The 13,256-nt window shown below is 47.0% G+C and overlaps 1 protein-coding gene across 5 annotated transcripts in view; it reads right to left on the reverse strand.

Moving 5' to 3' along the window:
• Window positions 1–13,256, reverse strand: part of LOC122612940 (nephrin) — a 56,996-nt gene that overhangs the window by 5,511 nt on the left and 38,229 nt on the right. For 2 of the 5 annotated variants that reach the window (XM_043786852.1, XM_043786854.1), the window contains 13 exons: window positions 11,787–11,992; window positions 9,908–10,021; window positions 8,984–9,193; window positions 8,716–8,867; window positions 7,933–8,077; window positions 6,768–6,898; window positions 5,931–6,090; window positions 5,311–5,525; window positions 4,783–4,864; window positions 4,071–4,230; window positions 3,566–3,702; window positions 1,539–2,006; window positions 1,170–1,429 (listed from right to left, as the gene is read on the reverse strand). In XM_043786852.1, the coding sequence (XP_043642787.1) occupies window positions 1,170–1,429; window positions 1,539–2,006; window positions 3,566–3,702; window positions 4,071–4,230; window positions 4,783–4,864; window positions 5,311–5,525; window positions 5,931–6,090; window positions 6,768–6,898; window positions 7,933–8,077; window positions 8,716–8,867; window positions 8,984–9,193; window positions 9,908–10,021; window positions 11,787–11,992 (2,440 nt within the window). Of the gene's footprint in view, window positions 1–1,169; window positions 1,430–1,538; window positions 2,007–3,024; window positions 3,244–3,565; window positions 3,703–4,070; window positions 4,231–4,782; window positions 4,865–5,310; window positions 5,526–5,930; window positions 6,091–6,767; window positions 6,899–7,932; window positions 8,078–8,715; window positions 8,868–8,983; window positions 9,194–9,907; window positions 10,022–11,786; window positions 11,993–13,256 lie in introns of those variants that run through there. The other 3 variants (XM_043786857.1, XM_043786853.1, XM_043786855.1) reach the window with 3 other exon arrangements.

Here is a 13,256-nt window from a genome sequence, read left to right on the forward strand (position 1 = left end):
TGACATGGCCAGCTGGTGCTATTAATAACCTGAGCAGGTTAAAGGTAATACACATCAACCAGAATTCACGGCAGAATTCCTCGCTTCTGACTGCTTTATGTCTGCTGCTGCAGCTTTTGCTGCTGCTGCTGGTCGTCTGTTTGTTTAGGCCAGACACCGCCCACATCCGACGCCTGTTTGTAATGTGCCTGCCGTCGCTGGCCCCGCCCCCAACAGTCGTTTTCCAGCCAGAACCAGCGGCGAGGCACACACTTGGCCGTTTATTGCATTTCGAGGTTGCAGGCGAAGGAGCGATGGAGGAGGGGGAATGGAGGCAGGATGCGCACATCCTTTGGCTCCTTAGCGGTTTGCTGCTCCGCAGTCTCGGCGAATGGCGCTGGGTTTGCCTGCAACTTATTTTTATTAAATTCGCAAATGGAAAATTTATATTGCTGCAGCTGCTGCGGCTGCCTTCGGAGCTTCAGCTATCGCTTACTGCCCCTCTTACTCCTACGAAAAAGGGGCGTGGTTGGCACAGAGAAATTTCTACTTAAATGATTTTCAAATTATGTTGGTTTCCTCGCTTCTGGTACAACTGCAGATGATGCTGTTCTATTCCCATCAGTGCCATTGTTGTTTCGCTTACTTTTTTTGTTCGCCTTTTTTCGCGACCTTCAGGAGTTTTTCACAAGAAACTTTGCGTTTTTTGTAAGTTTGCCATATTTTTGTAGCTCTTCAATGGCAGAGTGTGGTAGTTGCAAGCTAGTTTGAAATAGTTTTCTTTTCCGCACCGCTAACTTTTTGCTCGAGTTATTTGTATCCTAATGTTTAATATTGATCTAATTCGAATATAATTGAAGACTAGTTAGTTACTGTTATACACTGTTTTACTAAGTAAGTAAGAGCTGCCTTTAAGAGACTTCGCTGCGTTTATCATGAAGTATCTCATTGTTGCCCCAAGAGGCAAGGGCACAAGCTGCTGGCTATAAAAACCACTTAACCAGAAATATGTGGATGGCTGTTACCAAGTGAAACAATAAGGGGCGACCAGCACCTGGCCTGCCGCCCATGGGTCATAAATTAATGCTCCGCTGGCGGTATCTCCGGCGCATTGTAAAAGGTTTGTGTGCCCCCGCCCGTGGAAGTGGATTAGGGTGTCTATGGTGTCCATGTCCATGGGCATAACTAACCTTCTGTTGCGGCTGCTGCTGGAGCTGCTGCTGTTGATTGGCATAAGCGCCCATTTTGCTAACGGGAATGAGCGTATTATACTGGATGTACTGGCCATGGCCGGGGGGCGGAGCTGTCTTCTTGTCGACGACGGCGTACGTGGGCATCAGGTGATCATAGGTGCCGGAGGTTATCACGGCATTCTGCTCGGCCATCGCCGCCGTGGCGTATGTGCGACCATGTCCCTTTGTCGTCCACTCATCGTCCAGGTCGTGTCCATCTGCAAAGCAGTAGAAAAAAACACACACAAAAGAGAAAGGATTCAGCCCCGTGGGCAGTAAGGATTAGCTCGGCGACCGGTATAATCGAAGCCACCTGTGGAAACTCACCCAACCCACCTTGCGGTATGATGTCCGGATTCTTGTCGATGCTGTCCAGGCTGCTCGTCACATGGCACGTCTCCCGGCCGATGCGATGCATATCCTGCACTGATTGCCCGCCATTGTGGCCCAGCGTGCCGATGACGAGGCTGCCATTGTTGTTGCTCGCCAGCAGGCCCAGACTGCCATTCCCGTTGGCCGTCGTCCCGCCCACTCCGCCGCCGCCGCCGCCACCGCCAATGCCACCGCCGATGCCGCCCATCCCACTGCCGTTGCCGGTGGTGCCGCCAATGCCGCCAACGCCGCCGCCGCTGCCCGGATGCGAGTAATTATTGCGATCGCGCCCCGAAGAGCCGCGCACACGCACCACAATCACAATGATGAGGGCCACCAGGAAAATGCTGCCCACGATGCCGGCCAGAATGCCTAGGAATGGCCGGATGTCCTCGATGACGGGGGCATAGGCCAGCGAGAGGTCTGCGAGAGAATGAGGGTGTAGGGTGGTAAAAAAAGGGGAAACCGGAAAGAGACCAGAGATTGCAGGATAAGCAAGTGCTGCTCCAGTTACATATTGCCTCAAGTGCACAGACAAAAATCGCAGACAAACCAAGGTTGATTTCTACTTAATGTGATATATTTCTACTATATGTGCAAGGGCCTCAAAGTACGCAGCAGTACAGGGAGTATTCTGTACTGCATACTTCTTGGCACCTTTTTAAAGATTTTCAAGTGTCACTATGGTTTTTTTCTCTGTGCACCACCTTTGCGCCTTCTTCCTGCCAGCGACACTGCATTGTTTTATGAGCTGCTAACTACGTTCCGTTCTTGGTCCAGTCTTCGTCCTTCGTCCTGTTATTGTTGTTCTTGTTGTTGTCGGTGGCAGTTTCTGTCGCACGTGCCTCGAATTTAGTGCCGCCTTAATGAGCTGCATGTGTGTGGGTGCATGTGTACGTGTATTTCACTGTATTTGTGTATTTGTGCATATCTGCGAGCTGTAATCCCACTCCTTTTTCAACCCCCTGGCTTGCTAATTTCGGTCGCAGTCCGTGTCGGCATGTCGAGAATTTTTAGTGACCCAACATAAAAAAAGGGAACAGGAAAATAAAACCATTTGGCATCCGGATTTATTTGTGCAGCTCTGTTTTTTTTCGCGTGTGGACTGAAGTTGTGTGGGGTGAAGTTGTTAAAGTGAATTAATGGTGCTATAAACCGAAAAAATTTGTAGGTGGAAATTAATTACAGCAAAAATATAAAACAAACATATTATTGCAAACAAAAATAAATATTTAATATTAAACACAGGAATAACAACTAAAACTACAAACTAACAACAAATCATAACGCAAATGAAAACTCTTATTTAAATAATAACATCATAACTCAAATGAAAATTCTTATTTAAATAATAACATTGAATAGAATTAATCAATTAAATCAAATAATAATAAACGAACAAGGCAGTTGTACAAATTAAATTATGAACCATAACAAAAGCATAGTTAATAGAAAATTATAGAAAAGGATAGTCCACCGCTACCTTCTTGCTGGTCAGCGTCCGTGCCCTCGTCGTGGCCAAATCCCTTGCCCAGATTTAGGAACTCGTCCTCATCGCAAACGCAGTCGCTGGTCGTGGTCGTGGTCGCGGTCGCTTTTGATTTTGATTTGGGATAGGCAGGCCTGAGTCCTTGGAAGGACTTAGTGAATGTTATTGTAACTAAAACAAAAGCGTGCAGTTTGCAAATAAGGCATAAGGGAAAGAAAACCATGTTAGCGAAACTTAAAAGACAAATGAAGCAGCTGTAAGTGCAGGCCCTTGCCAATTAATTTATGGCCAGTGAGCAAGGACTCGGGCCAGGACATGCATGAAATTGCAAACGCACAGAGAAAGAGGGAGAAAGAGGAGCAGGGAATGGCAGGACATCACCCGCATCACTCGAGTCACATGTATGTGTGTTAGGTGGGGATTTGTTCCTCGAAACTGGGAGATTCCCAGGGTGAGTGTGTGAGTGTGAGTGGCCGTGTGTGATTAAACTCACCCGTCTGCTTCTCCGGATCCTTCAGCGTGTAGACCTGCAAAATGGTGGCGTTGCTACGGCCCTTGCTGTTGTTGGCGATGAGGAAGACGTTGTAGCCCATGCCGGGCACCAGGCCGCTTACCTCAAAGTACGGTCGCCTGCAACGAAGTTGAATCGATATTTGAATGTCCAAATCAAGTACGAGGCAACCGCAAAAAAGGCCAGTGCCACAGCAAAGAGCAGGACAAATGGGTTTCGCCGAAGGAGCAGCAGCAGCAGCAGCAGGAGCAGCTGCAGGATGCTCACATCGCCATGGAGCCAATGGATGGATCCATGGATGCAAACGTAACCATGGCCATGCGTTCTGTTCGATGCCACGGCTCGTTGGGCTTGTTGTAATGCAGAAGTCACACGGCGTGTGATTCTGATTGCTCCGTGTCCATTCCGCCTCTTTTTCTGGTATTTTCCCCTTTCTTTTTTCGTTTTTTTGTTTTTGGTACAGTCCCGGCATTCGAGGCGTACTCACTTTGATTTGGAAATTTTGGGATGTCGTGTCGTTCCGTTCATGTAAACCTCCATTATAAAGTCCTGCTGCAGGCCGCCATTGAAGCCCTCAATGCATTCGATCTGGAATCCCGTCGATGTCTGGTTGAGCACCGTGCAGTTTAGCAACGGATCCGGCTCGCCTGCAAGCATGGAGAAGGGCACCAAAAACGAGGTATTTATTATTCCGGCTTAGTGGAGAGATCAAGCAACAAATTGTCGGTACCCCAAGCATTTGTCTACGGCTTTTTGCATGCGCATACTCTTCAAAATCAATAAGCTAACTCGCAGCGCAAGTTTGCCTAATCCAGCAGCCAAAAGCCAGAAAAAGCGAAGCGCCAAAGTGCCAAAGTCATCGACAAATCAGCACAGCGGGACTTGGCAAAACCCAAAACAAAACATCAACAAAAACCGCTGAAAGCAAAGCCCCAACCCACGGCTAGCAACTTTGATGATGGAGCTGCAGATACCGTGTAGGTGACAGTTTTACTGAAGAATGTATTACTATTTAATAAAGGATTTGTGTGCAAGTCTGATGATATTTTAAATTGAAATGATTACAAAATAAACCGCCCTGAGTGCCGAATAAACCTCTTAAGCCCTGGAAATAGAGTCCATGCAGGGCACATAGCCCAGCATACAGGTGAACCACCCACTTTGTCAGTCACTTCCCTTTCCCGATGGCTGCTACTCACCTGCTGGGAATATTGTGTATACGCAGGGTTCACTTTGATCGCCAATTTCGTTGGTGGCCCAGCAGAGCAGCGTTCCGTAGTCCTGGCAATGCAAAGAAGAAATCGCAAACACGGGCATCAGTACGTGTGTGGGTGGTGCAAGGATACGGCGGTATGGTGGTGCAGTTTTGGGGCAGGTGGTGCAGATTGGGGCAGGTTGGGGCAGGGTTAAGGGGTGGGGTTGAGTGACAATGCATTTCGTTGGCTTAATTTATGCATGCACTGCGGCGATGGCAACGCCGTTGGCAACACACCTTTTCAACCTTAATTGAAAATTCAAAACCGCAACTCGTTTGGAAAATTATGTGCTGGCCCTCAAGGGCGTGCCACGGACTGATTTATATGGCCTCTAGGAGTGCGCCAGCACTCGCAATGGCTATGGGAATGGGCATGGTATTTGGGATGGGCATGGAAATGGACAGGGTATTGGAGATGGGCATGGAAATGGATAGGGACAGGAACAGGGACAGGATGATGTGGTGAACTTACATTCTCCGTCATGGGCGTGTAATGGGCAATACTCCGGCCCCGATCCACGGCCACTTGCGAAGCCGGTATGTCAACTGTTTCGCCCTGAGTTGCATTGAATTTCCAAACGTAGGTGGCCTCCGCGGGATTGGCATCGATTTCACAGGCCACCTTGACGGTCTCATGCCTGCCCGAGCTGTAGGAGAGTCGCTGGCGAGGTCGGCACACAGGTGCAACTGCAAGGAGACAAAGCGCAGGACATTGTTTTCAATTAAAGAAAAACTTGAGCTTGGCATTCGCTCGATGGGGGGTGTGGTGGACTTCTGGATTTTACACAATTAAATATTTAAAGGAAATGCCAGCATTGTCGCCTCGTTTGTGGCTGCATTGTTGCTGCTTAATTGATTTATTTGTCTGATTTACGGGAAAAATTCAATTTGTCTCCGGCAGGATAAGTCGCAAACAGACAGTGACTGGCTGATGCAGTGATGGAGCATCCGTCCTGCTGTAATTGCATTGTGTAACGTGTTAGTTACAAATTGCAATCAAAAGATCCACTTGGTTTTAATTAAGTTGTTATGTAAATTAACACACTGCAGCTAAGGCCAAGGACGCAGGACGAAGGACACTCCCATACTCACATCGTATGTCCAGCTGGACGGGATTGCTCTCGCCGTCGCCCTCCCGATTGCTGCCTACACAGGTGTAGATGCCACTCCTCGCCCGGCTGGCGTTCTGGAGCACCAGACTCTGGTTGGAGACGGCGATGCCTTCGGCTGGGTTGTTGGTTAGGATCTTGCCCTGAAATCGAAATCGAAAGCAAAAAGTGAAAGGTAAATTGAAAATTGAAAATGGAAAATGGAATATATCGAATTCCAAACTGCAAATTCCACCCCTTCGTGTGTGGCGTAATAATTTATTGAATTGAATTCAATTTACCGATAACTGCTAAATTGAAATAAATTTAATTTCTCAAAGCTAATAACACTTTTATGTTGCGTTACATTGCGCATACGCCCCGCAGGCCGAAGGACGAAGGACGAAGGGCGGGACTGCTGATTGAAGAGCCGCTGGCTGCTGCATAAATTAGGCCCGGTCTGCATAAATTGTTAAGTGCTCTCTCTCACAGCCGAGTAATTCAATAATAAATTGTGTGTGCTCGTTTCCTAGTATGTGCGTAGAGTGGATTCCCATTTTTTGCCCCTTGGCAGCCCTAAAATATGCAACAATTATGCCTTCCATTTCGGCCAGAGTTTTGGGCTTTCGATCAGCCCGGCCGCCAACGGCTAATGTATGTATGGCATATAATGAAAATGATAATAATAATAATAATACCGCATGTTGCTGCTAAGAGGTTTGCGCTTTCCTGCTCTCGAACGTGCCCCCAAGTCGTATTAAATTAGCCGCGAGTGGGCAAAAGCAGTGGGTTGTTCAATTTACTTTCAAAATTTGCGGGTAAGGAGTAGGAGGTCACTTACATTGTGCCGCCAGCTGACTTCGTATATCCAGGGATTCGATTTGATGTTGCACTCGAAGAAGACATCGATTCCCTCGCGTAGAGTGGAGTTCAGCGAATTGGTGCCCAGTTCCAGACTCACCACCGGTATGTCTGCGAATGCAAAGAAAATTGTATTGAAAATTCTATAGAAGTCCTTGTGTGTTTGGCTATGGACTAAAAACAAACTTTGCTGCCATGACATCGAGGTAGCTAATTACTTTAAATCGCCTGGCCAGACGACTAATAAACCTGGCAGGCAAATAAAATTGCGGAAGTGCGCGGTGCCAAAGATGTAATTACTGTGTAAGCCACACAAATTAGCCAATTTAAGTTGCTCAAATGTTCAGGCATCCTCCTCAACTCCCTCAACTCGTTCTCCGATTTTTTCCGCGGCAGCTTGTTTGTTTATGATTATACTTTTTCCGTTGGCCAACTCGGCAATTAGGCCAACTTCAAAATGGTGTTCGGTTGGGGGGCTTTTGCCATTGGGTAACTGAGCAACATTTTAACTTGATTAATTCGAAATTGGTGCGCGAATGCGAATCAATTAAGCTTATTAAGCAATCTATCAAATTGAGCAAACAGCGCGCCCCCCTTCGCAGCGAAGAATTCGCGTTTCGCGGACTATGAAGCAGATATTTCAATCGAATCGAGTTTTGGGGCAGCCGCCCTGCCGTGCAGCACAAAAAGTGGAAAAGTTAAAAGGTAAGCAACAAAACCGCACTCCCAAGGCAAACAGGATGCGGAACTCGTCCTCCATTATTGGAGTGACGAAGGGAGAGATGGGCGGGATGGGAGGTGGCTTTGCCATTTAAATTTTGTGCAAACAGGTCGAAAACTGTAAAGGCGTAAAGATGACTTCGCAGGCGGCGTTGCGGTGCTTGTGGCGGGTTAAAAAGTTTCGCAAGTTTTTGTGGAAAAGTTTCACCGGCGGCCGCTGGAAATTAATTTGCCAAAACTTGCGCAGCTGAGGAGAATCGAAGAAAAATATGGACCACTACCTATATAAATATATATGTATAATGCAAAAGGTTTGGCTGCAGTTGAGTAGAGGGATTTTAAAGCCGCTCGCCGACTTTATGCTTTCGGTTTCATTAAAAACTTTGGCGCTTCGCATTAAATATTAAATATTAAGCAAAACTCACGATAAATGTCCAATTTCCAGCCATCCTCCATGCCGGACTCGGGTATCATGCTCTGCTCCGCGCGGCACGACAGGAACTTGCCACGGTCATCGATGGTGGGCGTGAATGTCAGCACCGAGGTGGTAAGATTTCCGTCCGGTGTAGCCTAAATGAGGGGAGAGAGGGGGAGAGAGCGGGACAATCAGTTAACGGCTGAGCAGTTGGCCAAGACAAAGGAGTTGGGAAAGGAAAGGAAAGGGTTGGCAAGTCCTTCCATATGGATAGGGGGTGACTTTTAATTGAGGTCCTTGCTACGTGACTGCCGTTCGAGCAACTTCAATTACCACAAAGCATGTGTACGCCGCTGTCTCGTTGGGGGAATGGAGAGTGGAAAGTGTACTCTGGGGCAGCCATTAACAAGGATGACAGGCATTTGAAATTTGCATGTTTATAAACATTTTGCCCAGGGTAGCAGACGGGTGAGTCTGACACGCTTGAAACAATATACTAATAAACAGGCAAACAGTTCTTAATCAAAGCTCTTCTTTTTTGGCAATTTTAATATTTTACATGCATTTAAAGTTGATTTAAAATTTATCAATTCTAAAGGTTTTTTAAGTATTCTTGCCCACTTTCAGAAATATTTATAAGTGCTTTAGAACAACTTCTCAATTTAACTTAGAAAGAAATGCAATCAGTCGAGTTTGACAACTTGCACGGATACTTTAACCAAGAAAACATTTACAGGACCTCGTGCTAGTCGTGCCAGAACTGGGTCCTTCTGCCCTTTGCGTTTCCACTTACAATCTCGTGAGTATTCTTCATGGGGGTACTGCCCTTCCACCAGGTAATCGTCGGCGCTGGACGTGCTCCGATGACAACGCAGCTGAGCTGATAAGAATTCCCCGCCGACAGAGCTCGATTCTCCCCCTGCAGCTTCACAATCAAAGGACGCACTGTTGGTGGCGATAGAATTTAATTAGTTAGGCCCCGGACTGAAATCGAATGGGGAACTGGCATGGTCATGGGCATGGGCATGGGCAAGGACTCCCTGGAGCAGTGGAGTACTCACGGTTCATGTCCAGGACGACGCTGCTGATAATTGGCGTTGTCAAATTATTGTTCTCCGCCCGGCACGTTAGCTGCATGTGAAGATTCCTCCGCTCCAGTCGCGCCAGGGACAGGGTATTGCCCACCCGTCGCTCTGACAGCGGTTGGCCCACACTGGCGTTCTTGTAGACGGTGTTGCCGTGCAGCCAGGTGACCCTCGGCTGCGGTCGTCCTGTGGAAGTGGCAGGGGAGTTTTTACAAGATGCCCACCCGGCCAAGGAAAAGAATAAATCGGGTGTGGGAAACGTGTGTGTGTGACTGTGTGTGCAACTGATATGTTTGCCATGCGGCTTAGACTTGGAGTTGTCTCTGCGTTTAGCTGGCAGCATTTTAGCCGGTCTTCTCCTGTTTGTTTATGTGCTCACAAGTGCAAGGAGTGGATGAGTGTCTTTCACTGGGTAATATGTGCTCTACTCTAGATGTGGTCCGTATGAATCGGTGTTTGTGGGCTGCGCGTGTGTGTGTGTTTGGGTGTGTTGGTGTGTGTATTCAAGTGCCTTTCGCTGTTTCATTTGTTGTCTTGTTTGGCTTTTAGCAATTCTCAAGTGCTCTCAATGCAATTTGTGTGGGCATTGTGGAGCTGCCGAGCTACCGAGCTACCGAGCTACCCATTGCTCCTCGATTGTCTGCACTTTGGTTTTGCAGCTCCAGCTCCAGCTCCAGCTCCAGCTCCAGCTCGCAGCCCTTGTTTGAGTTCGAGTTCGTGTCCGTGCAGTCGACAGGCGGGTGGAAATTAAATAAAATGTGAAAATCTTTCGCCGGCATTTTCACGCTCATCACTTTTAATTGTCAGACACAAGCGTTGCAGCGTCAACACTTTTCCACACACACACATCTTTTATGGTATGGATACATGGTATGAAATGGGGGAAAAGGAAGGACTTACCGCCGATGGCCACGCACGTGATGTTTATCCCAGAGCCCTCGTTGTAAGGACCCAGCGTGTGATCCTCGATGGTCACACCCTTGCTGTCCAATATAATCACGGACTCGGGCGGAACTGAAATGCAGAAAGTATAAAGTATGAAGACTCTTAAGTATTGCGATATGCACATCGAATATGAAAGCCTTCTTGGGCTGTCAACTCACCAGCTCAACAGCTCACCTATTTGGCCAGCGAGCTTTTTAAGGACTTGACTGTCACAGCTTTAAAAGGACTACTTATGCTGTTGCCACTTGGCCAAGTGAAAAATAAGAACTAAGAGGTAGCAAGTTCGAACAGGTGCAGTCAAAGTTGAGCGAGGAATTTCCACTTTTTTTGCTCCCTGCGGAGCTTTAATTTTTGTTTCCCATTTTCTTGGGATTTACCCATGCTGCCCTTTTTCTACGCTTTCATTGTTTTGACTGCTCTACGCTGCGCTTGGTATCCTTATTATTTTTGGCCATGTGGGTGAGCCAACTTGGCCAACTATTTTGAGCCGGTACCCCACACCCCCCGCAAAAAACCCCATTATCATCGCTTTGCTGGCAAATTTGCTTGGCCTGATCAAGTCCTGGGAATTTCTCAAACCCCTTTGCGAGCATTAGCAGCAGCGGCAAGTTGTCCAAACTGTCCACCCCGGGACTGGGGCAACTTTTAATCTAATATCTTCTTTAAAGTTTTATCCTCGGTTCCTTCTTTTTCCTCCTTTTTCCCTTTTTGCAATTTCCCAACCGACGTACAAAGTTCTAAATCCTGCCATGGTTTTACGCTTCACATGTCACAGACAAACACACGCACACACACACACATACACACACAAACAGACTGTGCATGTTGAAGATGCTCAAGAAGTTTGTAAAACACGGCCACGCCCCTAAGGTCCCTACTGCCTCTGCCGCCTCTTTAGCCCTTTGCGCTTCATCTCACAGCAGCGACGTCGGCAGCAACTATTTACCAACATTATTCGGCCAGGCCAACTCCGCCGGCCATATATTTCAGCTAAACGCCTTTGGAAACGCATATAAATTTTAATGGTAAATTGCAAGTTGTGGCCGCCTCACTGCACAGGTAGCCCCACATCCCCATGCCCCTTGGAGCTGCACAAAAAAAACTAGCTCCAAATTGAAACTTCAGGCTCGGAAAAAAACATAGTTAAGCTTTCCCTCTAATTGTTACATTCAAAATATGACAACAAATTGAAATTCACTTTTGTTTATCTGGAAATAACTAGCTCAGTAATTTTATCTTAATATATACTTATTATTTTTAGGCATAAGTGCTGAACGGATCAAAATGCCCACATGGCCAACGCATACCCTTGCCTGCCCAATTTCGATCTGAAATCCATTTAAAAGGCAAGGAATTCAATTCTGAAATTGCACCCTGCACTCGCTGGCCCTACTCCACTTTTCCTTGAGCAGCTTTAACCAGCCACGTTTAAACTTCTCGCCAAGTTGGCACTTTAAAATCTGTTTGCCAAGTGCCGAGTGCCACAAGGGGCAAGGGGCAGTAGTAGTAGTAGTAGTAGTGGCTGAAAAGAAGGGAAAACTTGGCAAGCCGAACATATAGTTGGCGTCTTATTCTGTAACTAATGTGTTTGTCCAAGAGCTGAGTGCCGTGGTTGGCCGGGCCAGAGCCGAGCAGAAAATGGAAACCGAGGCGCTGCCAGAATGCGGACCAAGGATATGTCGTTGCACAAATTAGCTGCTCAATTATGCTACCCCACACAGTGTGGGCAAACAGACAGGACATGGAGAAAGGAGAAAGGCGACAGCAGACAGGAGCAAGGAGAAAGGAGAGTGAAGAAAGGAGAGTGGAGCAAGGCGAGTGGCTCAATACTTACTTATGACAGTTAAATTCACTTTGGAGTTGCGAGTGGGACTCTTCTGGAAGTCGACGCGGCAGCGATACTCTCCCGTGTCGTCCTCCGTGGTTGACTTGATGGTCAGCGTGCCAGCACGTCCTTCCACGTGGAAGGAGAGTCGCTCCCGGTAGGTCTCATCCGACCAGTGCGTTCCCTGGGCGAAGTTCGAGTCGCGTGTGTCCACACTGAAAACGGAAAGCAGACGAAAATCAAGACGTGCACTGGGAAAAATGCATCCAGACAGTATAGGTCTCTAAAAATGGCTATAGGAATCTGCAGGATAATTAAACTCAAAACATCAGTCATATTTATGCTAAGTGACTTAAAAATCCCTTTAAGCTATTAATTCTCTCAGTGTGGGAGTGGGAAAATTAAAAGAATTCCTGTGCATCAGCTCGAGCAAATGGAACACAAAAGTCGCCCATACTCGCAATTACTTTCTCACGCCACGATGAAAGTTGTTTTTTGTATTCGGCAACAGCGTAATTGGGTTCAGCAATGAATTAATAATACACACCCGCCCACTTCGCAGTAATTTATTGTTTTCGCTTGAAATTTCCGATTATTGATTATTTTCCTTTTCTGCGGATACGCGGGGGTAACGAGCTCATTTTGGTGGTCAATCAATGGTCTTAAAGTGTCTGTTCTGCCTCCCCAAACCCCAAACAGCGAGCTTTCCACCGAGTTGGGTTTAAAAAGTTTCGAAAGTGGGTGGCGCCTGATTTAGGTCAACATTTAGCCAAGTGGCGAAGTTAATTGGGTTTAAAGCTTTCCTCTCTTTCCAATTTTACTCCATAGTTAATTATGCACGTTTTAGCGTAATATTCTATTTTATCGTCCCTCTAACGGAACGAAGGCGTTTTTAATTGAGAACCCACGTAATCCTCGCCCGAGGGAGCCAAGTTTGAAGCCCGATTTGTGTGTGTTTCTGCCTAGTGATATGCCAGAACTTATGAATTAAACATTTATGCCACGGCCCAAAGGCTTTCGAGTTTCGAACTCAGCTCAGCCAATAGCAGCTAAATTAGATCTGCAACCAAAGTAACAAAAACCCATTTCCCCTTTTACGAATGCGCCATAAATTTGTTTTGCGCATGAGTCGATCTTAAGTGCAAGTCCATGTGTCTTCTTCTCAAACTGCCAGCCCGTGTTTTATAGCATTTAAATTTTGATTTGCTCGCCACACATGGCGCACTTCAAACCAACTGAAACTGTAGCGGATAATGAGGTTCTGGTGGAAAACATGATGCCGCGGCATCACATGTCAGCTGGGCAATGAAAAACAACGAACGGACTCCGGGAATTGAGCTGTCGATGAGCTGGACGCGAAATTTAATTTTCAACACTGGGCGTGGTCCTTGCACTCTGGCTACTACAGCTACTCGGTTTCTTTTTATGATTAATTTACTTGCTGAGTGGTTTTTAATTACAAACAAGAGTTGAGCTGCC

Source organism: Drosophila teissieri, chromosome 2R (assembly GCF_016746235.2).
Source record: "Drosophila teissieri strain GT53w chromosome 2R, Prin_Dtei_1.1, whole genome shotgun sequence".
Lineage (NCBI taxonomy): Eukaryota > Metazoa > Arthropoda > Insecta > Diptera > Drosophilidae > Drosophila > Drosophila teissieri.